Here is a 25296-nt window from a genome sequence, read left to right on the forward strand (position 1 = left end):
AGTTATTATTTATTGTTTAAACCACTACGTTTGTGGCAATTTTTTATGGCAGCCACGTAAAGCTAATATAGCATCTATTTACTTCAAGCAATCCCAGTCAAAATACTCTAGCCGTTCTTACAGAAATTGAAAATTCATTCTAAGGTTTATAGGGAAATGCAGAGGACCTATATAGACAAAATTATCTTGAAAAAAAATTAGATACTTTTTTCAAGAGTATAAATTTTTTACTTATTTCGAGACTGCCTCAAAAGCAGTTCAATAAGAAAAAATTGTCTTTTTAACAAATACTGCTGAGAAACAAAGGATGCTGGACCCAAATTAACCTTAAGCCTTTAGGTGCCATTTACAAAAATTCACTTGAGATGGACCATAGACGTAAAAGTTAAAATTATAAAGTTTTTAGAGGGAAATGTATTATGATATTGTCATGGCCTTTGAGTGGGCAAAGAGTTATTTGAACCTAAAAAGCGCTAACAACTAAAGAAAAAAATATGTATATATGAAAGTTATACATAAACAGAAGTTAAACAAATTTTTAAAATCCTATCCATCAAAAGACATTTTTAAAAAGATGAGTAGGCAAGCCGTAGAATGGGAGGAATTATTGGTAATACATATATCTGACAAATGTATCTAGAGCATATAGATCATTAATTCAAAGAAAAACACTTCAGTAATAAATGGGCAAAAAAATCTTGAATAGATATTTCACAAAAGAAAATGTAAGAATGGAAATAAAGCACACGAGGGGGAGTTCAATATCATTGTCATCAGGGAAATGCAAGTTAAACTATACTGGGCTACTACTTCTTTCCCAGTATAGTAGCTCAATTTTTTTAAATGAGAGTATCAAGTGTTAGGGAGGATGTGAATCTAGCAATATGTAAATAGCTGGTCATAAAATTATTAAATAGAATGTGGAACAACAGGAACTCTGGTTGGCAGTGGGAGTGTAAACTTGAACTCTTTGAAAAAAAAATTGGAGCTATCTCATCGCTTGAACACGACCAGACCTTTATGCCAGCAATTTCTGTCCTAAGTACATTTATCCTGAAGAAATTCTTGAACGTGTACACTAAGAGATATAAACTAGAATATTTATAGCAACATTATTTGTAAATATAGGTAAATGGTTGCAATGGCTTGAATGTCCACTGAGAGGAAGGTGGATAAATTGTGATGTATTTGTACAATGCAGTTCTGTGCAGCCAAACAAACAAATGAAGCTTGGTTAAACCCATCACCTCAAAAATGCAATGTTAATTCATGAAAGCAAAGCACAGAAGAATACATACACCAGGATTTCATTTCTATAAATGAGACAAATAGATGAAACTAAAGCGATGTGTTGATTAGGGATACTTCTTTATTTATTTATTTATTTATTTATTTTTGGCTGTGTTGGGTCTTCGTTTCTGTGCGAGGGCTTTCTCCAGTTGCGGCAAGTGGGGGCCACTCTTCATCGCGGTGCGCGGGCCTCTCACCGTCGCGGCCTCTCTTGTTGCGGAGCACAGGCTCCAGACGCGCAGGCTCAGCAGTTGTGGCTCACAGGCCCAGTTGCTCCGCGGCATGTGGGATCTTCCCAGACCAGGGCTCGAACCCGTGTCCCCCGCATTGGCAGGCAGATTCTCAACCACTGCGCCACCAGGGAAGCCCAGGGATACTTCTTAAGTAAGGTCTAAGCTTACAAAGAAAACATAGTAATGGTTAACATAAAATTCATGACAGTGGTCAACTCTGGGAAGTAGGAACAGGGATAATTTGGGTAAAGAACACACAAACATACTATGAATGACATTTAAAAAACGTGGGTGCACTGGACTCTATTTCATTATTTACTCTTTCAACGGTACATATCCCTTATACATACGCTTTGTATGTACGATGTATTTTATAATAAACTTTAAAAAATATATTAATCTCTCATCAAGCTGCTTTATTCTTACAACTTGAGATGAAGTTTTTCTAATTGTCCATTGGACCTTAGGTTCATATTGTCCATGATGCTGTAATGGACAGACAGTAACAAGAGGTGTGACTTTCATGAATTGTTAATTAAAACAGAACACACTGTAACACGTGATTCCTCCCATTAGGTGCCCTAAAGTAAACGTGAAAGGCGTTAAGTGAACCTTTTCAAACCTCAACGATTTAACCCACATTTGATGAGTAATTTTTTATTTGAATGCATTAATTGATGAAACAGTTTGAATGTCATTTAAAAAAAAAACAAAAACAGGAAATGGAGAGAGTAAGAAACATTTAGCATAGTAGGTTATGCTAATGCATTCTCATTCCACCAGTGCCCCTGGGGGATAGCAACTGTGGATTATTTACTGATGAATCTTAAGTATCCAGCATAATCTTTCCTATTTCAATTACCTTTAATGTTTCAGGCAAACCTGGTGAGACTTCTTTTGATGCATCAGGCAAATCCACACCTATTGAACTGCAATGAGGAGAAGGCTTCAGGTAGGTTATGAGCATGCTGGATCGCTGAGCAGTTGCTGTCTTCTTCCCATCATATTGAAGTTGCTGACCCATCACCGACACGGCTACAAAATGAGTCAGCCTCTCCTGAGATGCTGTGTGAAACCCAACCCAGTTCAAGCATGATTCACAAACTCCTGGGCACTGCTACGTTACCAGCATCTGTCAGAGAGCAGTTAAGTTTATAGGGACTTCATTGCAATGCGCTCTTTGGGCTTTCAATTTCCCGGGCAGTGATTCCTGCAGTGTCACTTACTTTAAAATACATTTTTTCTGTTATTTAACTAGTTTCTCACCATACCAAATACATGCTTGTTCATTAGGTTATTTTTAAATGGTAAGAGTATTTTTTTCTGTGCAGATATTTATACTGCAAGCAATAGAGACTAACATTGTCAACCTAATTTAAAACTTTGAAAATCTTAATGTTACTTATTTTTTAATAAATATCTTTTTGAAATTTTCTAGAATCCTTGTTACCACTCTTTTAAAAAGTGGGTACTACATTAATTTTCTGGTTTTTAAAACTTGACAACAATGTTACTACCTGTAAGTTACTTTTGGTATATTAAAAATAAGAATTCTAAATAACAAAGAGAAAAGTCTTGCATAAGTAACAAAATAATATAAAAATGTTGAAGGTATTAATTCATCTGAATAACATAAATATACTTATTCTTCTTGTTTTTGTACCTCTACTAACCTGAAAGCACTTCACACCTGAGATTTCTTATTTCATGCACTTCTAGGAGTATAATTACCCGATAAACCTCCCGTTTAAGACAGAATGGGAGATTTGCTCTATTTCTTATTTTATTGGAATTAAGTATCATTGCTTAATATTTATTGATCTTATTTGCCAAAAATAAATTGAAGATTTAACAAACTATAAGATGGCTTAATAGTCTCAAACTTTAGAACCATGCTAATATTAATAATAGGGTAGTGATCTTACTATATCTACAAAAATTTGCCTAATGGTAAATATTGGAAGAGTACATAGAAATTTGTAGCGTTCTCCTATCTTTTTTCAAAAATATTTTTACTGTACATATAAACCCCATCCTCTGTTAACTCTAGATCTAACAGGAGATCACATTTTTCCAGATCTTATTTCTGGCTCTTTTCCCAGAGAATGGAATATATGATTGACCCTGGATGGCATGGACTCTATCACACTTTGACCTTTTAAGTCTAGTGTCAACTTTCCCAAAACAAGACACTCAAGGCAATTGACAATGACAGTCCCAGAGCCCCAGGAGTGACTAAGCTGCTGGTCTAGATTCCGCCCTGGCCGCCACAGGCCTGGTGTCTGATGACTCTCTTAGACAATTTTGCCCACGTTGGTCATGCAAAGCCTAGCATCAGTATAATCAGTTCTCCATGCCATGTTGGTCATGAGAGACACAGTGATGGGACCATAGTAGGCTCTCAGTAAACATTTGTTGATTAGTATCAGGTAGATGCAGGATATACCAACAAGAAGAAGGAACCACATAAAATGATAGTGCAGGAAACAGTAAACTAGACACCCATATTGTGGCTGAGCACATGAAAATCATCATCAGTGCTATATATTTAAAAACAATTTTTATTGGAATATAGTCGCTTTACTATGTTGTGTTAGTTTCTACTGTACAGCAAAGTGAATCAGCTATACGTATACATATATCCCCTCTTTTTTGGCTTTCCATCCCACTTAGGTCACCACAGAGCACTGAGTAGAGTTCCCTGTGCTATACAGTAGGTTCTCATTAGTTATCTATTTTATACAGAGTATCAATAGTGTATGTATGTCAATCCCAATCTCCCAATTCATCCCACTACCACTTCCCCCTTGGTATCCATACGCTTGTTCTCTACGTTTGTGTCTCTATTTCTGCTTTGTAAATGAGATCGTCTATACCAATTTTTTCAGATTCCACATATATGAGTTAATATATGATAATTGTTTTTCTCCTTCTGACTTATTTCACTCTGTATGACAGTCTCTAGGTCCATCCACGTCTCTACAAATGACCCTTTTTATGGCTGAGTAATACTATATTATGCTCTTGTTATTTTGCGCTTCTTGCATTTGAAATGGACACACAAAAAATTATCTGAGGGATAAAAGCAGTTTGAGGTATAGCTGTTACTTGGTATGGACATAATCTCCCAAGAAGAGGACGCTGAGCTGTCTCCTACTCATTACGCAGATATGATTTAATCTAAAGCAAATGATGATAAAATCCTGGCGTAAATATCTTCTTGTGGTAGCTGAATTACCTCACCCAGCCCATAAAGCCGCATAACTCAAGTTCATGGACACAAGAGGTCACGCAGTTTAGTCGTGGGGATTGGAAAGGAGTAGCCACAGCAATTAGGTTCTTAGTTGTTATTAATGTGATTTTTCTTCAGGATGTATTGATTTTCAGTTTCAATTGTTAGTAAGCGTAACTTTGATTAATGCACAGCTGTATTGCTGCTCAAATATGTTCGGATGTCACTGTTAACATGTAATTTGTAAGGAAATATAATTATTTTTATTTCAGATTGAAAAGGAAATCCCACCAGATCACAGAGAGAGGCCAGACCCACTGTTTTAAAAACACAACCGAGTATTTATTTGTACAGCTACCCAGTTAGTAGAATGCTTATAGAATGCCTACTACATGTTTTATAAGAGCACAGTTATTGGGGAGGTATAGCTATTTTCCTCTTCACATTTCCTCCTTTCCACATTCACCAGGATGAAGGAAGACATTCACGGAGAATAAAACGACATTAAGTTCTCTCAAGCTTCGCTTCTCAGTGATTTCACATTTTACCTGTGACCACTCAGTGAATATTATTTTTATATTATGTCATTTTATATTTTTATATTATGTCATGTAATTAAATATGCCACTGATGTAACATAAAAATAGTCTTTAAAAATGGTGGCACTGCCATTTTATTCCTACCATAAACTTTTAATGTTTTTTGTTTTGCTTCACGTGTTGATAAATTTTAGCATGTTACATATCAGAATTATTGACAGTAAATAGTTTTGTGGGATGTTCCCACTCACTGGTTCTGATCGCCTGGTATTGTTACTCGTAGATGTTGCCGCATCTGAGTTTATTGAGGAAATGCTGCTGAAAGCCGAGTCTGCCTGGGAAGGAAGAATGCAAGAGCCTTCCTGTGTTCAGACCTTGGCCCAAGAGGAACCCTATGAAGAGATCATCCCTGACCTTCCAGCCCTTCCCAGCAAGCTGTAAGTGCCTTCTCCCTAGTGATAAAGTCGTAGGCCTTGGTCCTTGAGGAGTTAGTTATTCTCCTTTGTCACCCTCTCTAGTCACCAGTCATTTTTCAATCAGTATTAAGTCTGTCTCTCAACCAAAAGTTAGAAGATTGAAGCTGCATATCAACATCTACCAAAAGATACTTGTGGACAATAATGAGTTAGGCATGAAAGCCCTCTGATTTTTTAATATTACCATTTCAGTTCTTCCTTCAATTTGTCATCACGAGACCAAAGATACTATTTTAAACACATTCCATGTTTTAAACTAAACGGATATATAAGGTTTCCAATAACTATCATCATGACTAAATTTCCTGAAGTAGGAAATACAAATATTCATTTTTTTTCTCTCTTAAGTATAAAACTAATGATTTCTTGTTATCTAAAATATGGCCTAAATACTGACACATGCTATAAAGAAGATGAACCTTGAAAACATTATGCTAAGTGAAGGCAGTCAGACACAAAAGACCACATAGTGTATGACTGAATTTATATGAAATGTCTGGAATTAGCAAATCCATAGAAACAGAAAGTATATTAGTGGTTGGATGAATGAGGTGAGGGGAAAATGGGAAGTGACTCTGAATGGATATGGAATTTCTTTGGGGGGATGAAGGAAATATTCTGGAAGTAGATGTGATGGTTACACACATCTGTGAATGTGCTAAAAAGCACTGACTTGTACACCTTGAAAGTGTGAATTTTGTGTTATGTAGATTATATCTCAATGAGATAAATAAATACATAAAGAAAAAAACATTTGAGGTCAAAACCAAAATCTGCTATATCTAAGCAGTGGGACCTTGAGGAAGGTACTTCCTATCTCTGACCCTGTGTCTTGCCTGGTGATGGAGATTATGTCTAACATTGGAGCATTTGAGGGTTCCCTGAATAAAAAGCACCGTCTGGGTTCTGGACCATCTGAGAGGTAATCAAACAGTAAAGACGGAGGCCAAATCACACCTGATCAGGGATGGAGGGTGCATCAGAGGACGTGACTGCATGTGGTGGCTGAAAGGGTTTATAAAGTTATCCCATTATTAGGCAGCTTGGCCAAGTAAGTCCAAGGCACCTATGAGTCAGATGAGATCTCCCAAGTGAGGGGCCCCCCAGACAAGGCCCAGGACAGACAGGAGGAGGACAAGTTGTGGTCTCTGCAGGGAGGCTCGCTCTGAGAAGGGAGGGGCCGAGAAGACTCATCCCCAGTTCATCCATCCGAGGATTCGTCCCACTCCCCAGGTGTAGCGGCAGGCCCAGAGGCAGCATGACTCGACTTCCCTTGCTAGGAGACGTAAGAGATGCTTCCAATAGGTGCATCACAAGGCCGTGAGCCGAAGGGAAAAGGGCTTATTTCAGAGCCTGTCCCATCACTGGCATCAGAAACACATTCAATTTAAAACCTCTCTAGGTAATTCAGAGGCTCAAGTCAGGCATAAACGCGCTGACCTCTACTTAATACTAAAATATATTCATTACTGGGTTTGATTTTTTGACTGTGTGGAAAAGGAGCTTCATTCGTGTGTCAGACGCTATGCTAAGAGTTTCATGGATTATCTTAGTCCATTTTCAAAGCCCCGTTAAGATTTTCTTACTTTCCCAAGATTACAGAGCTGGGAAATGCCAGGTCAAGATTTATAGCCCAGCAATCAGAGCCCAGATCATCCACACGTACACCACCTTACCCCTCTCCTACTTTCACAGGTGGGAAAAAAATAGTGTCACATTTATGTGGGAGAGAAAGTGAGAAAGCCGTACGTAGAAACAAAAGTTGGAGTCAAGAATGGTTACCTGGTAAGATACATTCCAAGTGGCCTGGAACTAATGATTAGAATATGTTGACCTTGCCCTTTACATTTTTATATTCCTGATATCACTGGAACGAGAGGAGTAATACAGATACTTGCTATGGAAGAATTTTACTTTCCAGATGTTGATATTAAAATCCATACCCAATATGTTCCATTTTACTTTTAAGGTTATGTCATGGGCTTCCATGTAAAGAGACATTAAACTGTAAACAGCGTCAAACTTTGAGTTAAAACCAAATTCTTTCATAATAAGTTATTTTGGATAAATATTAACTTATCTCTGTGTCTATAGTTTTGGGTTTCTTCTGCTTTAAAAAAATAAAAGAAAGCAAAGCAACCAACCTGCCCAAAAAAGTACTTTTTGCTGTTTTTTATATTTTTGATTGAACGTGTTTTAAACGGATTAATCAGTGGCTTATTTGCTCTACGCAGTTAAGTATAATTGTTTTAATAACATTTTTCTCTTGTTGACACTGAGCAAAGCTTTCAAACTTTGAAATAAGTTTATATTGAAATTTGACCTCTTCATTGAAGTCTGCTGTCATCTTTCTTCAGGATAGAATTGAAAATTATATTAAAGAACAACTCAATTATAATGTTAAGGTTTTTTTTTAACTCTAAAAAAGTGACAGGTAGACTTGTTTAGTTTAACAACTAAGCAACTTTGTAAAATTTCTTTTATCACTTTTGATTTTATCTTTATAGAATTATTAACAAATGGGAACTGGAGCAAAGAGACATGATGAAACAACAACTAGGTACACTTATGTTTTAATGCAGAAAAGCTTAATTTCTATAACTGACTTGCAGACCTTGTTTTAGTATAAGAAGGAAAAATGGGGATATTTGAGGTCTCCTCTATAAACAAATCCACAGACATTACAAAGGACAACTCTTTCTTTAAAGCTGATAAATGCGTGTATTTTTGGGAAAAAAAAAAACAAACAACAACCACTTGTTGATTTTATTATAGTATCACAGTGGTGATTGATCTGGGCAACAGTTTACTGATATATATCAGGACATTTTCAGAAATGCCCTTCTTTTGATAGAGAACATGTATGAAGTAAATCAGAGAATTGCCATGATTGACAGGAAATAGAAATATAGTTTAAAAAAAAATCTCTTAGGCATTACTTACAAAGCAGCATTTCTTCACAAACCAGTTACGTGAGAGTCAGTGGTTATATCCGATGTTTGGGGAGGGTTTGGGTTTCTTCTCTCCTCCTCATTGCTGCAACTTTCTGCAGACTTTTCTTTTTGCCTGTCCTCTTTCCTTATTTAGCCCAGGATAGAACAGGGCATATTCATTGAGAGGAGAAGCATAGAATTAGAAAGAACCTAAAACAACTTATCCTCTCCTCTGTATAATCTATTGTTTCTCTTCGATAACCTTTCCCACTTTTTATCTCTAGTCCTCATTCTGAAGATTTAACATGTAAAACCTCATCTGAATTACAGTTGCCCATCTTTCTTCATTATTTTTAACCCCGGCTTCCTTTTTTTTTTTTCATTACAAAGTTGACTTGTTTCTTTTATCTTTTCCCTGAACGCATTTTGCTAAAATGTTAAAAAATAATTGAGTGGTTTACTTTCTAATATCTCAGCATACAAGTCAAATTCCCTTTCCATTGTCAACTTACATTCATTGTTCTGCAAGCATTTTGTGCCATAAATCATGATTTAGCCCCAATTGTGCTGCAGGGTTTGTAGCAACTGCCTATCTTTGGTTCAACACTGTATCAATAAGAAATTCCTCTGTTATTGGGTTGTCCCACATTTCATGGTTTCTAAGACATCTCCTATCCAGTGAACATTATTAAGGTGTCTATTAGTTGCCTGAGTTTCGAGTTCATGTCTTAAAATGAGCAGGTTAGATTTAACTCCAGAGCTCCTGCCAGCTATGGCATTCTCCATCGGGTCTCTACTGTCTGTAAAGCTTTTAGGCTTCCTCTCTCTTCCCTAAGCCCTCAACAGCTCTTCTCACACGTGGCTGCGCCTCCCACTCTGTCCTTTCCCTCCTGCTGACGGGGTGTCTCCTCTCCACGCTGTCTTTTACGTCCTTAGCTATCTCAGTGCCTCACTGACTGTTATTGCTGCTAATGAAACAGCGGCTGCCGAACGTGCCCTTTGGGCTTTCAACCTGGAAATGCTCTCCTAGGGTTTCTAATCGCTGAGACATCCTGATAGATGCCCACTTTTGTTTCTTATATTCTCTTCCATGGAGTCCTTGAGTTGGAATCCTCAAAAATTCTGCACAGTGCCTACATGGAGTAGAATAGTTCACTAAACACTTGCGGGTTTTCACTTATTAATAATATAAACAATGATAACAACTGATAGTTTTTGAGCAGTTACCGGGCATCAGTACTTGTGCAGAGTGGATTACTTGTGCAGAGCAATAATTCCATTTAATCCTCAAAGCAACACCTGCAGGTACTTTGTATTTCTCTCCCCGTTTTATACATCCCTGTCCGAGACTCAGAGCTTCAGTGACTGGACTCATGTCACACCCGTGTATTCAGTCTGACATTGTTTCCGTGAGGAGGTCATTTTCATTGGTAATTCTAACATTTCTAACTTGTCTTTTAAAGAGGAAATGATTGATCTGAGTTTCAGTTACGGTTCGTCTGCTTGAGGTGTGGAACGTTGTCGATTTAGGATACGTGTGTAGTATGACAATTGGAGAAGACAGTGCGGAATGAGGAAGAGATGTCCCTTCCACAGAAGTGATGAGTGAGAAGGTTACTCGCAGTACAGTCTGCTGTGAACCTGCTTTCCAGTCAGAGTTGCGCACGGGAATGGAACAAGATGGGGCCACTGGGGGAGTTCCCTGGTGGTCCAGTGGTTGGGACTCGGGGCTTTCACTGCTCAGGGCCGGGGTTCAATCCCTGGTCGGGGAACTAAGATTTCACAAGCTGTGTGGCCAAAATAAAATAAAATAAAATAAAAAGATGGGGCCACTGTTTTCTATCTGTCCACCAAGTTATCCATCCAACCATTTGACCTTACTCACTCTGAGTGTCTAAAAACCAATGATGTGACTTAAGACTGGGGCTTTGAGGCAGCCTAACCTCTGTTCCTGACTGGTAAACATATCAATATTCTGGGAGGATAATGTGCCCTTACTCCATGGGAAGACGGCCCAGAAGCTCTGAGTTCAGGACCCTCTAAGACCTTGCCCTGTGTGTCTATTTGTTTAGCTGGTCCTGATTTGTATCCTTCACCATAAAGCTGCAATGGTAAGTATAGGGCTTTCTTGAGTTCTGTGAATCATTTGAGTGAATGCTCAAACCTGAGGAGGGTTGAGGGAGCACCTGAATTTGTAGCTAATTGGTCAGAAGTGCAGGTGGTCTGGGGACGCCCAGGCTTGTGGCTGACATCTGAAGTGGAGCAGCCGTGTTGGGGACGGTGCCCTTAACTTGCGGGGTTTGTGCTGACTCCAGGTGGTCCGTCCGTGTCAGAAACGCACTGCAGTGTTCGCTTCGGCAGCACATATACTAAAATTGGAACGATACAGAGAATATTAGCATGGCCCCTGCGCAAGGATGACACGCAAATGCGTGAAGCGTTCCATATTTTTCATCGGATGAATGGATAAAGAAGATGTGGCACATATATACAATGGAATATTACTCAGCCATAAGAAGAAACGAAATGGAGGTATTTGTAGTGAGGTGGATGGAGTTAGAGGCTGTCATACAGAGTGAAGTAAGTCATAAAGAGAAAAACAAATACAGTATGCTAACACATATATATGGAATCTAAGGGGAAAAAAAAAAAGGTCATGAAGAACCTAGTGGCAAGACAGGAATAAAGACACAGACCTACTAGAGAATGGACTTGAGGATATGGGGAGGGGGAAGGGTAAGATGTGACAGGGTGAGAGAGTGGCATGGACATATATACACTACCAAACGTAAAATAGATAGCTAGTGGGAAGCAACCGCGTAGCACAGGGAGATCAGCTCGGTGCTTTGTGACCACCTAGAGGGGTGGGATAGGGAGGGCGGGAGGGAGGGAGACGCAAGAGGGAAGAGAGATGGGAACATATGTATATGTATAGCTGATTCACTTTGTTATAAAGCAGAAACTAACACACCATTGTAAAGCAATTATACTCCAATAAAGATGTTAAAAAAAAAAAAGAAATGCACTGCAGTTCAGCGCAGGGTTATGAGGATGGTAACCGTCTCGTGGGGTTGTTCTTGATGACTAAGGGAGTTAATGGTTCTAAAGTTCGAAGCGCAGTATCTGACTCATGGTAATACTACATAGTGCTTGAGAGATGGCAGAAGGGAAAAAAAGGTATTATTCATTCATCTGTGAGCTGTCAGCAAATCATCTATAGAATGAAGGCATTTTAACTATAAGCTGAGACAATAGAATGAGGCCTCCCATTTGGTGCTTTTAAACTGATTATGACCTTATGGAGAAAACTGTATTTTCTAAGCAGCTGGGAAGAAAATCCAGTCTCGGAGAAGACCTGCTTTGGTTGGGTGAATACTTGGATTAAGTTGCTTGGGGGCTGGGTCTCCAGGGCTTCTGAGCCGTAATGCACTTGGGGTGGAGAAAAGTTCCTGTTCTGCTTGGGACCAAGAAAAATCTGGGAGGACCCAGAACTGAGCAGGGCTGAGGGTAACACAGAAAAGGGGCTGATGGTGGGATGTGGACCCAGGGTGGCTTCAGCCAAGTGGCCATTGATGAGGAGAAATACCCTGCAGGGATGATTGAGCAGCGCAATGTGAGTTATGAATGTGTCCTTCTTGACCTCAGTAAAACCTGAGACCCTCAATAGGCTTAGAACAGGCGTTTAGTGGAAAACCTTGAAGGTGCCACATTTTATGAAATAGGCTCAACCCGCATACATTCAAAAACAAGCCAACTTGTGGCTCCCCAAGGATTTCTTCTAGAGCCTTTGTTGCTCAACTGAAAATAAATACAATTTGCATATCAAAGTAATTTCAATAGTAATTTCCATCTACCTTTAAATTCCATGACTTAGGATGGATAGACATAATTATCCACATTTTATTTATGGAGAAACAGAAGCGCAGAGATGTGACAGACTTAAGGGTATAGCTGGTCAGCGGTAGCTGCAATTTGACCCCATTTCTTTGGATTCTTTGTTCATATTCTCCTTCCTAAGGCAGGAACAGCTCAGGAGGAATGCATGGTGTGCACAATCTTACCACTGCAGACCTGGAATGGTAAGAGGGAGGTAGCCTTTAACATATGTCGAAACCCTATGGAAATATCCCCTTGTAATTTAGACCAGAACACTTGGAGAAGCAGTACTGCAAAGTCCATTTTACTCTTAAGATCCTTAGGTACCTTGTGCTACAGCCATTAATTCCCTTGCCCTGCTGGTTGAACACCACGTCTCTGGTTACTCCTGTGAGACAGTTATTCTTGTAAATAACCATAACCCTGAGTGACCTGAGCATTTTCAAATTCGCCACAGAGTCAGTGAACATTTTGTAGTAAAATAGCATCACCTGCATTAAAGTCCAACCAGACTCCCAACCCTAAGTCTCCAGAGTCATTTGGAAGCTCTTGGGCTGTTGCCTTGGATGTCAGGAAAGCTGTGGCTGGCGGTGAACAATCTGAATTTTATTAGCACGTCGCCCGTAGGGATTCGTGAGAGTAAGCATTGAGATACAAACATACAAAGCACTTCCACCAGGGCCCTTGCGTTTATATTGAACTTTATTATTACTACCGTTTAATAAGCGTTTTCAGTGATCGGAAGCATTCATCTTCTACACTAGCTTTGTGCGTGAAAGAAATCATATGTCAGCCCATTTCAAAGCTTGGGAACTTATCATTGAAAAAGAAAACTGTCTTATTTAGAGACTTTTCTTCTTTTGAGCAGAGATGAGATTTGGAGTGAAATCTCATTATGCAAGCTTCATTTAAAGAAAGCAGTTTTAGTTATACCACCCTCTTTGGCACTCAGCTCAAAGCATCACGCTCTGTGACTGGGCCTTGGGATGCCCAACAGAGCCATGGTGGATTATCTTTGCCCAACCGGTTCTGTCTTAGGTTAACCCACAGGGAAAAAAAAAAAATATATATATTCCTAATTGTAGATCGTTCTCAAAGTTCCTCCTGTATCAGTAGGTGTTGATCTGAAGTGGTCAGTGTTCAGAGAATGAGAAACAGATAACATTAAGTAAATATAAAGGTTTTCTGTTGGCGCGGCAGCAGTGGCCCTGCACCTGAACCCCAGAAGAAAGGCAGGTGATACGCTGGCCACTGCCTGTCTATAACACCGGGAACTAAGACACCAGGATTTAGTGCATGCTGAGTCCTGGCCTTTCCTACACAGGTACATCAGTCCTGCTAAGCATGGCAGGATCCCGTCCCACGATTCAGGGAGATCCAATTTTTGTTCCTGGCCTCTGTTGTTAGGAAGCTTTGGGGAACGTCTGGACCCAGTGCCGATAACTGAGTTTAGCCCAGAGCTCTGTTCTGATGTTAAATAGAACATCTTCTAGCCACTTGGTTACCAAGGAGCCCTTTTTAATTTCTCCGGGCCGAGCTGAGATGGCAAGTGCTCTATCCTGATCCTATAAAATGGGCATCGGCTGGGAGGGAACCTTTCAAAATGATATTATTTTAAGCTCTCTCAGTACATTTTGGTGGCAACGTTGAGCATCACTTGGGAGAAGGTGTAGGAGGGGCACCAGGGGCTTTGCTCGGATTCCTGTTGTCCAGTCCTTAGTTCTGGACCAAACTTGCAAAGGCCTCTCGGCAGAGCATAGGCCCTGTAGTTATTAGGGACTGCCCCCCCCCCCCATACACATTCCTGTGTGACTTGGACCAATTCAGCAAAACAAAGCCCTTGGCACAGTTCGATCCACCTTCCTTAGAAAGTAGGTTCACACACTTCTTGGTGTGTCTACCATACTAGCTACTCATATATTATCCAGTTTTCCCTTTACGTGTACTAATAAGCCCCAAGCAGTGCCTTTTGTTTACTAAATCTAGTGAGTGTAACCGGGTAGGGCTTCTAGGAACGCTGTTGTTCTCCTGAGTAAAGGGACGGATTTGTCTGGTCAGCCTTGTTGTTTTGTGTCCTTCTAATACCATCCTGCCTGGGACGTAAATGTGTTACCTGGAGATGCCAAGTGTTTCTGAAACCAAAGGATGAAAGTGACTTGCTAAGAATACAGAACAGGAACCTACAAGGAATCAAGGTCCTGGAAGATCTCCTTGAGGTGGTCAGCATTCCTGAGCTGTATATTTCTGGCTTTCTTGTTTTATGAGAAAAATAACCCTTAATTTCCTTACGGTACTAGCCTTAGTTTCAGGCTGATGCAGCCTAATGCAATACTGCCTGATACCATAGCTATTATACCCTTGGGGTGTTTTACCTGGGGCCCCATGCCCCACTCAGAAAACTTGTAGTAATGATAATACTCTGACTCTCCAGTGTGTCTTAATGTTCCCTGTGGCTTTTTATGACCTTAACAACTTTTTAATCCAACACTATCAGAAGTTTCCTACAACTAGAGTGACCAAATGTCCTGGTTTGGTCCAGTACTAGTGAATGCCTATTTACCTAGCATAACTATCAATAAAGCTCTCTTTCAGCTTAAAAGTGTCCTAATTGGCAATTTATACTCTACTTATGTAGAATCAGGGAACACTGGGATAAAATTTCTTGTGTGGTTTCATTTCAGATTAATATTTTAAAGAAAGTAATTAAATAGACAGTTATTTCAACACTGCTAATTCATATTGCCCTTTAGAGTATAAAGGGCTTTTGCATCAAAAACCTCATTTGATATATGCAAAATTCTTTCTTTTAGTAATAAATTCTACAAGACATCCAACCTGTTTCCTAATCAAATATTATGACTACATTGCTAAAAATCTGAAGAATGTAGCTACAAAGTCTCGCTAAAGCTGTCAGTCAATTCCCTAAGAATTTACGCTTAGGAAGGGATTCTGTAGTCTAGTAGGGGACAGAGAGAAATGTCAGAATATAGGGACATAATGAGATGTTGAGAATTGTTTAATCTAGTTTCAGTTTAAACCATTCACACTATCCCCCAAACATTGTTGGGCAATTAGTCAGCCTTCCAATATTGGTGGAGAAGTAGACTCTCTTTGGGTGAAGGTGGAGGGAAAGGGTAGACATTCCGTTTCTATTTCTTTTCTACATTGGAAACAGCTCCATTGATGAGCACGCACTACCTTTTAAGGTGGCTTGTTCCATCCACTGCCACACACCCTCACTATTTCCTTCTCTTATATTATAGACTGAGTGTGAGTGTGTGTGTGTATGTGTGTGTGTTCTGGTGCTTTTGTGCTGTCAACTTAAGTTTTATCAAATTATATCAAATTTACTTATTAAATATGTCTGAAAAATGCAGTATCTCATTAAACATCTTTTTGATTTAAATAAATGATAACGTTGTTTCATATAAATATCATTCATTCAGCAAAATAAATACATGCTAGCGAGTCACTTCTAGCAAATGTAACTTTTGACATATTTAGAAGCTCCCTAGAGCTTCTGGATTCAACTTATTTTAATTTAGAGATTTTAAAAAATTTCTTTGCAAGTATCTGTTGAGAACTACTAAGATGAATGAGATGTCTTAAAAACAATATAATTTCCAATCCAACCACAAGCGACACGTTGAAATTTTTATTTATGTTTTAAAGACAAGTAATAGTTTACCAAAATGATTTTTTAAATTGTAAGTATTTTCTCTTACAAAAACTAAAGTCATTTTTGGGGGGGCCAAAGGTAGCAATTAATTTAAAACTCTCTAAGAACTGCTTCATTCAACATTAATCTTTGGATCATTATTTTATTTTATTGATGCAGAGAAACCCCAATTCCCTTTAATAAATAATTTATGTAGCTATGTTCCTAGGATTAAAATTGAGAACTATCTATTTGGTCCATTACTTTAACTACCAAAATAACTGAGTCACATATGCCATTTCTTCACATTTGTTTCTATTAAATTTTTTCCCCGATTGGCCTAATATATCTCAATATAGTCAATTTTATTTGTTTTCTTTAGTTTTCTAAAATTGCTTTAGTTATAATGGGCAATAACTGTCGCCTTCGTTAGTTTTATTATGTTCCTGTTTCGATTTTCAGAAATAAAATCCCAGTTTCTACAGGCACATTTGCTCTGCATGAAATGCTTTTTATGTTTATAGAAATAAGTAAGTCTCGAATAAATTCAGTAGAGTTTAGAAATCGGGTGTCTGCTGGTATAGTCCATCTAATTTCTTCCTCATCAAGTTAAAGTTATCTCACCTGCATCAATCTAAAGTACCCTTGGGTAGCTCTTTCATTTTCTTTATGTTTATGGAGTCTGCCTTACCAAAAGCCTTCTTTTAGAAAATATACTATTCAATCCTGTTTTTTTCTTTCTTGCTGATAAATGTCTAGCTCTAATAATTACTATTTTAATAATCAGAATATTTTCTTCCTTGAAGAAAATGTGGAAAGTGCAGAATAACGTATAGAAGCATGAAAATAATCTCTCATTAGTGTCGAAGAAAAATTGCACCAGAAAAGTTAAAGGTACAGGAAAGACTTTATTCAAGAATATAGCAGTAGGGAAGAGATACTGAGCTCAACTCCCTGAAACTAAAGGCCAGAAAGCCTGTCAGCGCTGGGCTTAGAGGAAAACTGCTGAAGGAAATTATCCAGGGGTTGGTCAGAGTGATGAGGCATGAGTTTGCTCACTGGTGTTTATGGAAGTTAGGCTCCTGGCCTCCCACGGAGACTGGGAGACAAGCGCTCCATCTTTCATGGTGATTGCTTCTCAAAAGGGTGGCTCTCAGGTCCTGGAGAGAGAATCCCTGGGTTGTAAGCCTGGGAAGGGTTTACATCTCAAAGGGGCGGAGAAAACAATTTATAACTGTAAGTTCTTTAAAGTAAGTTCTCTAAGAAGGGAGAGGTCAGGGCTCTAGAGTGGCGAGAAGCTTGTCTAAAGTTCAGTTAAGATGAGGGGAATGAATGGTACCTCCTTCTTCCGCATTAGTCGACCTTTTTGGTGCAACTACTGTCTATTCATTGGGCATATTTCTTCGTATCCTGTATATGTTTCTTCTTGTTTATTAAGTTGAATTCTTCGTCTTTCTATATAATTACAACTTATTTTTTAAATTAATCTTATAAATATTTTGCCATAATTGATAAAGTTTTAACGATTATTAAAATACCAATGATTCCTTTAAGATTATTCCTTTTTCTAGAAGAATAGCATTTTAATACATGTTTATATTCTACAAATGGATAATCAGTGATAATTTAAATATGTAGAAGTTAACATATGAATGCTATTGTTAATCACAGTGATTATGGATGAAACGTGTTTCATGTAAAAATTAGAATAGAAACCTGAAGAAAAATTGTTGCATATGAATGAGAGTATTTGTAACCAGCTACTTGCAGTTATTGTTAGTAGTAGATCCTAGAGTGTATAACCTATGATATTAGCGAGTGTATACATGGTTTTTTAAAATGCAGGTGAAAAAGCATGTAAAGAGAGATGATGTGTTCGCATCATAGAACTGTAGGACTTGAAATACATTTAGATATTCTAGTTCCTGCACTTAGCAAAGGTGGAACTGTGGGGAGATTTTGAAGTTCTTAGAAGGTCAGGTAGTAGCCAAATGGAGGTAAAAACTGACTTAGAATGAGGTCACTGTATTTCTGGACCAATCTTCTTTTCAAGTGTATCTTTCAAGGAGCCTGCTATTAACACTGCGATTAGATTTGGGATACAAAAGGAGTATTTCAGCTGTTTTAGTAGACTCACCAGTTCCTCCTTTTAGAAATCCTTTAGAGTTGATTTTACTTATTTTATAAACTATCTTTCTAGTTTTTAGCTTGACTAACTACTGCTTTATTAATTGCTTTATACTCAAAAGATTCAGTATTTGCAAAACCTCTCTTTAGCTTTTTTGTCATTGTTGTTGTTTGCTTTTTAATTTCTTGGCAATGCAGAAAAGGGAGACAGTCGGTCTAAGGGGAGATAAAGAAGGAAATATTCTGGTAGGTGTGAGGGTGCACTTTTAGCCGTAGGCAGTGTGACACGGTGGTTGAGAACACAGACTCTGAAGCTCAAGTCCCAGCTTCGCTACTGCTCACTGTGTGTCCAGGGCATGTTCTTCTCCTCTCTGGCCCTCAGTTTACTCATCTACAGAATGGGCATAAATATAATGTATACCTTATGGTATTGTTGTTAAAGAGTTAATGTGTGTGTAGTACTTAGCACAGAGATGGTCATACATTCAGTGCCATATAATTATTAAAATGATTTGCAAGTGTTTTACTCAAATTATAGAAAATATCAGGGAACCGCAACTGTCCTCAAATAGCTGAAGGGCTCTCAAGTCAAAGAAGCACAAGGCGTGCTGCTGGAGCTCCAGGTGTGATGAACAGAAGGGAGAGCAGAGAGGCCTTGTTCCATTGTTGCTCAGGGGAGAAATGCAGCCTCTCTGAAGGTTGTAAAGAGCTTAGTACTTGATGGTATTCAAGCAGATCTGGACGTGAGCATTTTCAAGCATTCCCTTCGTATAGTGAATTTTTTTAATGGATAATATAGCATTGGGAGGGACGCCCACCGGGGGTCGTGAGCCGCCTCCACGTTCTTGCTCAGTTGGTCAGACTGCAGGGCATATGCAGTTAGTCATACCAGCTACTGGATGGCTGGAGGAGACCGCAGCGCCGGGTCCCTGGCTTCTCTTCTACCAGGCACAGTGTGCCGCTTGTTCAAAGAGTTCTTGCTTCTTGCCCAGTTTTCTCTCCTACAGTGCGACACGATGCACGAAGTGTAGCCGTCCACTTAGGTCCATCTGTGTTGCCCCTCCCGCCCCCCATGGGACAGGGGGCAAGGAGAACTGGTGCACCCAGGAAGCGTGGATTCTGTTCGCCGTGAGCACTATGTCCTCCGTCTGTTATCCCAGAATCTCTCGTCTTCTGCATCTGTCCATACAAGACTAATAGGCTAACCTGTTAGCTTGTAAGTAGATTCCCAGAAACTTCGGCTAATACTGTTGCCTGCTTAGTACCAGGGCCATTGAGCTAAGCCCTTGATGTGCATTATGTTGGTAATCCGTCACTACGGGCCTGTTTTTCAGTTGCTTTTACAGAATGGTTATGTAACCAGCCCGAGGTGGCCGAGCCAGGCATCAAACTTCTTAGCTTTTCTGACTCAGAAATGTATGCTTGTTGCAGCTCTACTATACCATGCTGCCTCTTTTTAATATATGGTCCCCTGCCCTGTTGCCTACTTGAAAATATCGTCATTGACTACAACACTGCAAAACTTCATCATCCAGAGTTCAGAGGATGTAAAGTGACCTCACATTTCTGTAAACGTGTTCTTCAGCTGTTCCTGATTTTGCCTCAGACCTGGACCTAATTCAGCCCGTTCGTTAGTCTGTCTTTATTCCCATTTTCCTAGACTCCAGCACGGCTGGAAGGTAGCACAGAGATGGGCTGCAGAACGGTGGATGAGACTTGTGGTTACTGAAGGAAGTCCTTCAAATTATTCCCTTCCTCCCCATCAGGGTTAATCTAAAACAATCATTTGTATTCCTATAGACTAACAACTAGAGATTGAAATAAAAATACATTGGAAGTGGCATAAAACATGCAATATATCAGAATACATCTAACAAATTATTTGCAAGATTTTAATGCTGAAAACTACAAAATACTGATGAGAAAGTTAATGAAGATCTAAATAAATGGAGAAATATACTGTGTTTATGGATGACAGAATTTGACATTGTTATTAGGTAAATTCTCCCCAAATTAACTTATATTTTGAACACAATGCTAGTCAAAATTCCAGAAATTTTTATAAAAACTGACAAATAGATTCTAAAATGTATATGAAAATGCTAAACCTCAAATGGCCTCAATAATTTTGAAAAAGAAAACAAAGTTGGATGAATCACATTGCCTGAATTCAAGTCTTACTCTGAAAGTATATTACTCAAGAAAATGTAATATTGGTGTAAGAATAAGCTGTTATATCAGTGGAGTACAATGGAATGTCCCAAAGTAGGCCTGCACATGTATGGTCAGTTGATTTTCAATAAAGGTGTCCAGGTAATTGGATGGGGACAGATGTTCTTTTCAAAACTGATGCTGGAACATTTGGACAGCAATACGAAGAAATAATGAAACTTGACCCATATACAGCACCATATAAAAAAAAGCCACTCATAATGAATTGTAGACCTAAGTGTGAAGCATAAAACTATAACATTTCTGGAATAAAACCTAGGAGAAAACCCTATTGACCTTGGGTTTGGGAAAGAATTTTTACATAAGATACAAGAGGCACAAACCATAAGAGAAAAAATATTCCTTGCAACTTACTGTTAAAAAAATAAAAAGACAAGATACATACTGGGAGAAAATATTTGCCACATGTGTATCTGATAAAGGACTCGAATCCAAAATATATAAACTCAATAATATGACACCAAAGAATCCAGTAAAAAAAAAAAAAAAAAAAAAGGAGATTTGAACTTACACTTTACCAAAGAAGGGATTGTTGTGTCAAATAACCACACTGACATGCAAATAAAAGCCACAGGGAGAAGCCACTAACACGCCCACTGGAATGGATTAAAAAAACAACAAAAAAGACAAGTTCTGTCAAGGATGTGAAGCAAGTAGGACTCCAGCCCACGCGTGGGGGAAGCACCAATGAATGGTTCAGCCCCCGAGGAAAGTTTGGAGTCTCTCCTAGGTACGCAGCCAAGATAAATGAAAGCATATGTCGTACGTCACCACAAACACCTGTGCGTGAATGTGTATAGACGCTCCATTCACAATTGACAAAAACTGGACAAACCCAAATGTTTGGTGAATGGACAGCCAAAGTGCAGTGCATCCCACAGGAAGACACTACCCAGTGATAAACAATGACAAACTTGATACATGCAGCAGCATGAATGAATCTCAAAAACATGTTAAGTAAAGGAAGCCAGGCACAAAAGGCAACATGCTCTGTGATTTCTTTCACATGACATTTTAGAAAAAGCAAAACTATAGTGAAAGAAATAATTAACCATGGTTACAAGGGGCAGGGGGTTAGGGGAAATAATTGACTTCAAAGGGGAGGCACAAAGAGCCATTTGGGAGTGACGAAAATTCTATGTGTTGCTGATTATGTGGGTTACACAAATGTATATACATATATATAACCAACTATATATAATTATGTGTATGTAGACAAAACTCATGCAACTGTACATCTACAGAGTGAATTTTACTATTTGTAAATGCCTCCATAAAACTGAAATTTTAAAAACCCAACAAAATGCATTAAGCTTCAATTAGAATCACAACTACTGTTGTAAAATACATGAAATAATTATGTTTCTATATATTTTGCACTTGACTAAATATGTATGTATTTCTGCTTTATGGTCACATTTAGGAAAGTACATTTTTAAATTTTACTAAACTGTTACAATACAAATTAAACATTCGGATTGTGTTTATTTTTTATGAACTTGTCTTTCTTTTGGCAACAGTGTCTATGGAAGAACAAAAAATGAAGTAGGTTTTATTTTATATTTTTGCCTAGCGTGAGCTGTAAAGAAGTAATAAAACTTATTGTTTGTAACATTGCAGTCCTTAAGCATGTCGTTTGTTTTTAATTCCTATTATCATTTCTTCACAAACTCTTAACTATTGTCCATGATTCTATAACATATTAAAATCCTGTATGAACAGTATTTTACTTAATTGTAGAATTTTGCCTTCACTTGTTTGCATTCATTCACATTTAAATGTTTTGCTTAGTTCAGTCACGCATTTCCACCTTAGCTTTTCAATTGCTCATTGATTTGTCTGTTAAGTCATATATCCATTCATAAACATTTTCTTCTCAGGTTGAAATGAATATATTTTTTCTTTTAAAGGTGAAATTGAATGAAATCTGGAGGTAACAGAAAAGTTTACGGATTTCTCATTGATTTTACCTGCAGTGTTGACACTGTTTCTTATCTGAATTAGACAACTTTCTATAACCGGCTGTCTAGTCATGGTAATTTTTGATTGATATGGCAATGTTAGAGGACTAATCGTAGCATTGATTTTTTCCTCCAGCAGCCCCCTGGCATTGCCAATTGCCAAGCAAGACAGTATGTTGGAAAAAGACATTATGTTCAAAGATGCAACAAAAGGTCTGTGCAAGGGACAATCTCAGGACAGTACTCCCGAAAATGCCACCGTGAATGGCCCCACCAAACCTGATCAGGTAACTACACCCTTATTGCATGTCTGCTAGTGTTGCATCCTATTACATCATGCCTTAAAGTCCAACTTTTCAAAAACAAACACCTACTAATTTCAAGTCAGATAAAAATTAATGAGTGCAAATGTTAATATTTGGTTTGAAATTTCCATATGTAAATTGTTATGGTATTATACTGACCATTAACAAACTTAACTGCTATGTGTTTGTACAAGGATTGGAATTTTATAGTCTTGATTTACCAGGAATGGAAGTTCAGCCAATACGTTAATTCCTGAATACTTCCGGTTATGTCATTAGTCATCATTTTGATTATTATGTAGATTGTTTTCTGTTTCTTACAAATAACAAGCATTTTACATAACAAGAAGAAGGACAAACCAATCACTGAGTCACTTATCCTTAAAAGCAACTGTGGTGGTGTTTTGTGTGTGTGTGCCTGTGTGCCCCAGTGTCCAAATGATCAGAGATCACTTTGAGGAGCTTGGAGTTATAGAAATTAATATACTTTTTGCTATCATACCCACAGAAATAAATGATTTTTATATGTTTCATGTTTTATAAATGGCAGAGTAATTTTCTGAATGTCACAGTAATCCCTGAAAATGTTTTGCTTCACTGTGTCTAATTTTGAATGTTTTAAGGACAATTTATTGAGGTTTTCTAAAAATTCTCTTTTCAAAATTTAAATTTCATTATTTTTTGTTATTTTCAAATAACAAATTATTTTTGTAATTTTGAAATACCTTTACATTTTAGTAGGTATACTCATCAGCTCAGGCTGCCGTAACAAAATACCACAAACTGGGTGGCTTGAACAACAGAGATTATTTTCTCACGGTTCTGGAGTCTGGAAGTCTAAGATCAAGGCTCTGGCTGATTCAGTTTCTGGTGAACGTCTTCTTCCTGGCTTGCAGATGGCCGCTTTCTCTTCACATGGTAGACAGAGAGAAAAAACAACCTATCTGGTGTCTTTTATAAGGACACTCATCCTATAGGATCAGGGCCCCACCCTTATAACCTCATTCAACCTTTATAACTTCCTAAAGGCCCCATCTCCAGTGTCACAAGCTGGTTGGAGCCTCAACATATGAATTCGGGGGGACACAATTCAGTCCATAGTGGTAGGCAATTGAATGTTAGGTGAAATTTAAGGCAAAGCTTCTTCTTAACTTTTTTAAAGGTCCTATGAACTTTCTGTAAGCTTAAATACATATTATTAAGTGAAAGAGTCCAATCTGAAAAGGCTACGTACTATATGATTCTATTATTTGACATTCTGGAAAAGGCAAAACTATGGAGACAGTAAAAATATTAGAGGTTACCAGGGGTCGGGGCAGGGGAATAAATAGGTGGAGCACAGGGAGTTTTTAGGGCAGTGAAACTACTCTGTAGGACACCGTAAGGGTAGATACGTGATATTATACATCTGTCCAAATCCATAGAACGTACAACACCAAGAGTGACCCTGACGTAAACCATGGGCTTTGGATGATGATGATGTGTCAGTGTAGGTTCGTCAATGGTAACAGAGGTACCACCCCGGCGAGGGATGTTGATAACCGGGAAGGCTATGCATGAGTGGGGCCAGGGGTATGTGGGAAATTTCTGTACCTTCCTCTCAATTTTGCTGTGAATCTAAAATAGCTCTAAAAAATAATATCTTTAAAAAAAATGAGAGGACATTCACAGCATAATGTCAAGTGTAATCCTTGCTGAATGACTTTTCAGTTTTTAATGTAAGCTCTTTATAATTGTATCCTAGACACTAAAAGCAGCTGTAATCATGTTCTATTGTTCTGGTATTAAACAAGGAGAGGCTAGTATTCAGGTTTCATGTGCATATGTTATCTGTGTAATATTCACTTACATCTCCCACTGTGTGCATCATGCTGTCATTCATTCTTGGTCATGAGGTGCTTGGATTCTTGGCAGGACTATCCTCACTCACACTTCACAGGAGGGCTTTAGAAAAGCCTTGTCAAAGCAATAAAGTTCTGATTCACATTTTAAAGAGAAACACATTGTGGAGAATTCAAGTTGAAACAAAACCCACAGCATCTCTCCTTTCAGATTTTTAGAAAATGTAGGTCTTATCAAATGGTAACTCCATACATGAATATTCAAGACTTGATTTAAACTTTTTTTGGTTCTGATAGTCACCAAAATTCACATTCGCTTTATAATATCTCTGAGAATGTAGATTTTTTCTTAAGATGCTTAAAATATGCGACATTCTTCCTTCTTTTCACTTTTTGTTGTTTTCAGCTCCCATTCCTTGTCTCCCCTGCCCTCTTCCATTCTTTTCTAATTTCCTAACTGCTTAACTTCTTCTTTCCCTTCCTCCCTCTCTTCTTTCCTTTCACAGTATATTTATTTAAATTTGGTTCCAGCTTAAAATTCAGGTCAAATTTTTATCCCATTTACTGAAGACATGTTTTCCTGGGAGTAAAGA

The 25296-nt window shown here is 38.3% G+C and overlaps 1 protein-coding gene and 1 non-coding gene across 2 annotated transcripts in view; both read left to right on the plus strand.

The window, feature by feature from the left end:
- MYO16 (myosin XVI) overlaps positions 1-25296 on the plus strand; it is a 406857-nt gene that overhangs the window by 104452 nt on the left and 277109 nt on the right. The window contains exons 7-9 of the mRNA XM_068526630.1: positions 2400-2475; positions 5578-5731; positions 22694-22844. Of these exons, the coding sequence (XP_068382731.1) occupies positions 2400-2475; positions 5578-5731; positions 22694-22844 (381 nt within the window). The remainder of the gene's footprint in view (positions 1-2399; positions 2476-5577; positions 5732-22693; positions 22845-25296) is intronic.
- Positions 11049-11155, plus strand: LOC137752292 (U6 spliceosomal RNA). The gene has a single exon (XR_011071137.1). It is a non-coding gene; the product is annotated as a U6 spliceosomal RNA (small nuclear RNA).

This window comes from Eschrichtius robustus, chromosome 18, assembly GCF_028021215.1.
Source record: "Eschrichtius robustus isolate mEscRob2 chromosome 18, mEscRob2.pri, whole genome shotgun sequence".
In the NCBI taxonomy this organism is placed as follows: Eukaryota; Metazoa; Chordata; class Mammalia; order Artiodactyla; family Eschrichtiidae; genus Eschrichtius; species Eschrichtius robustus.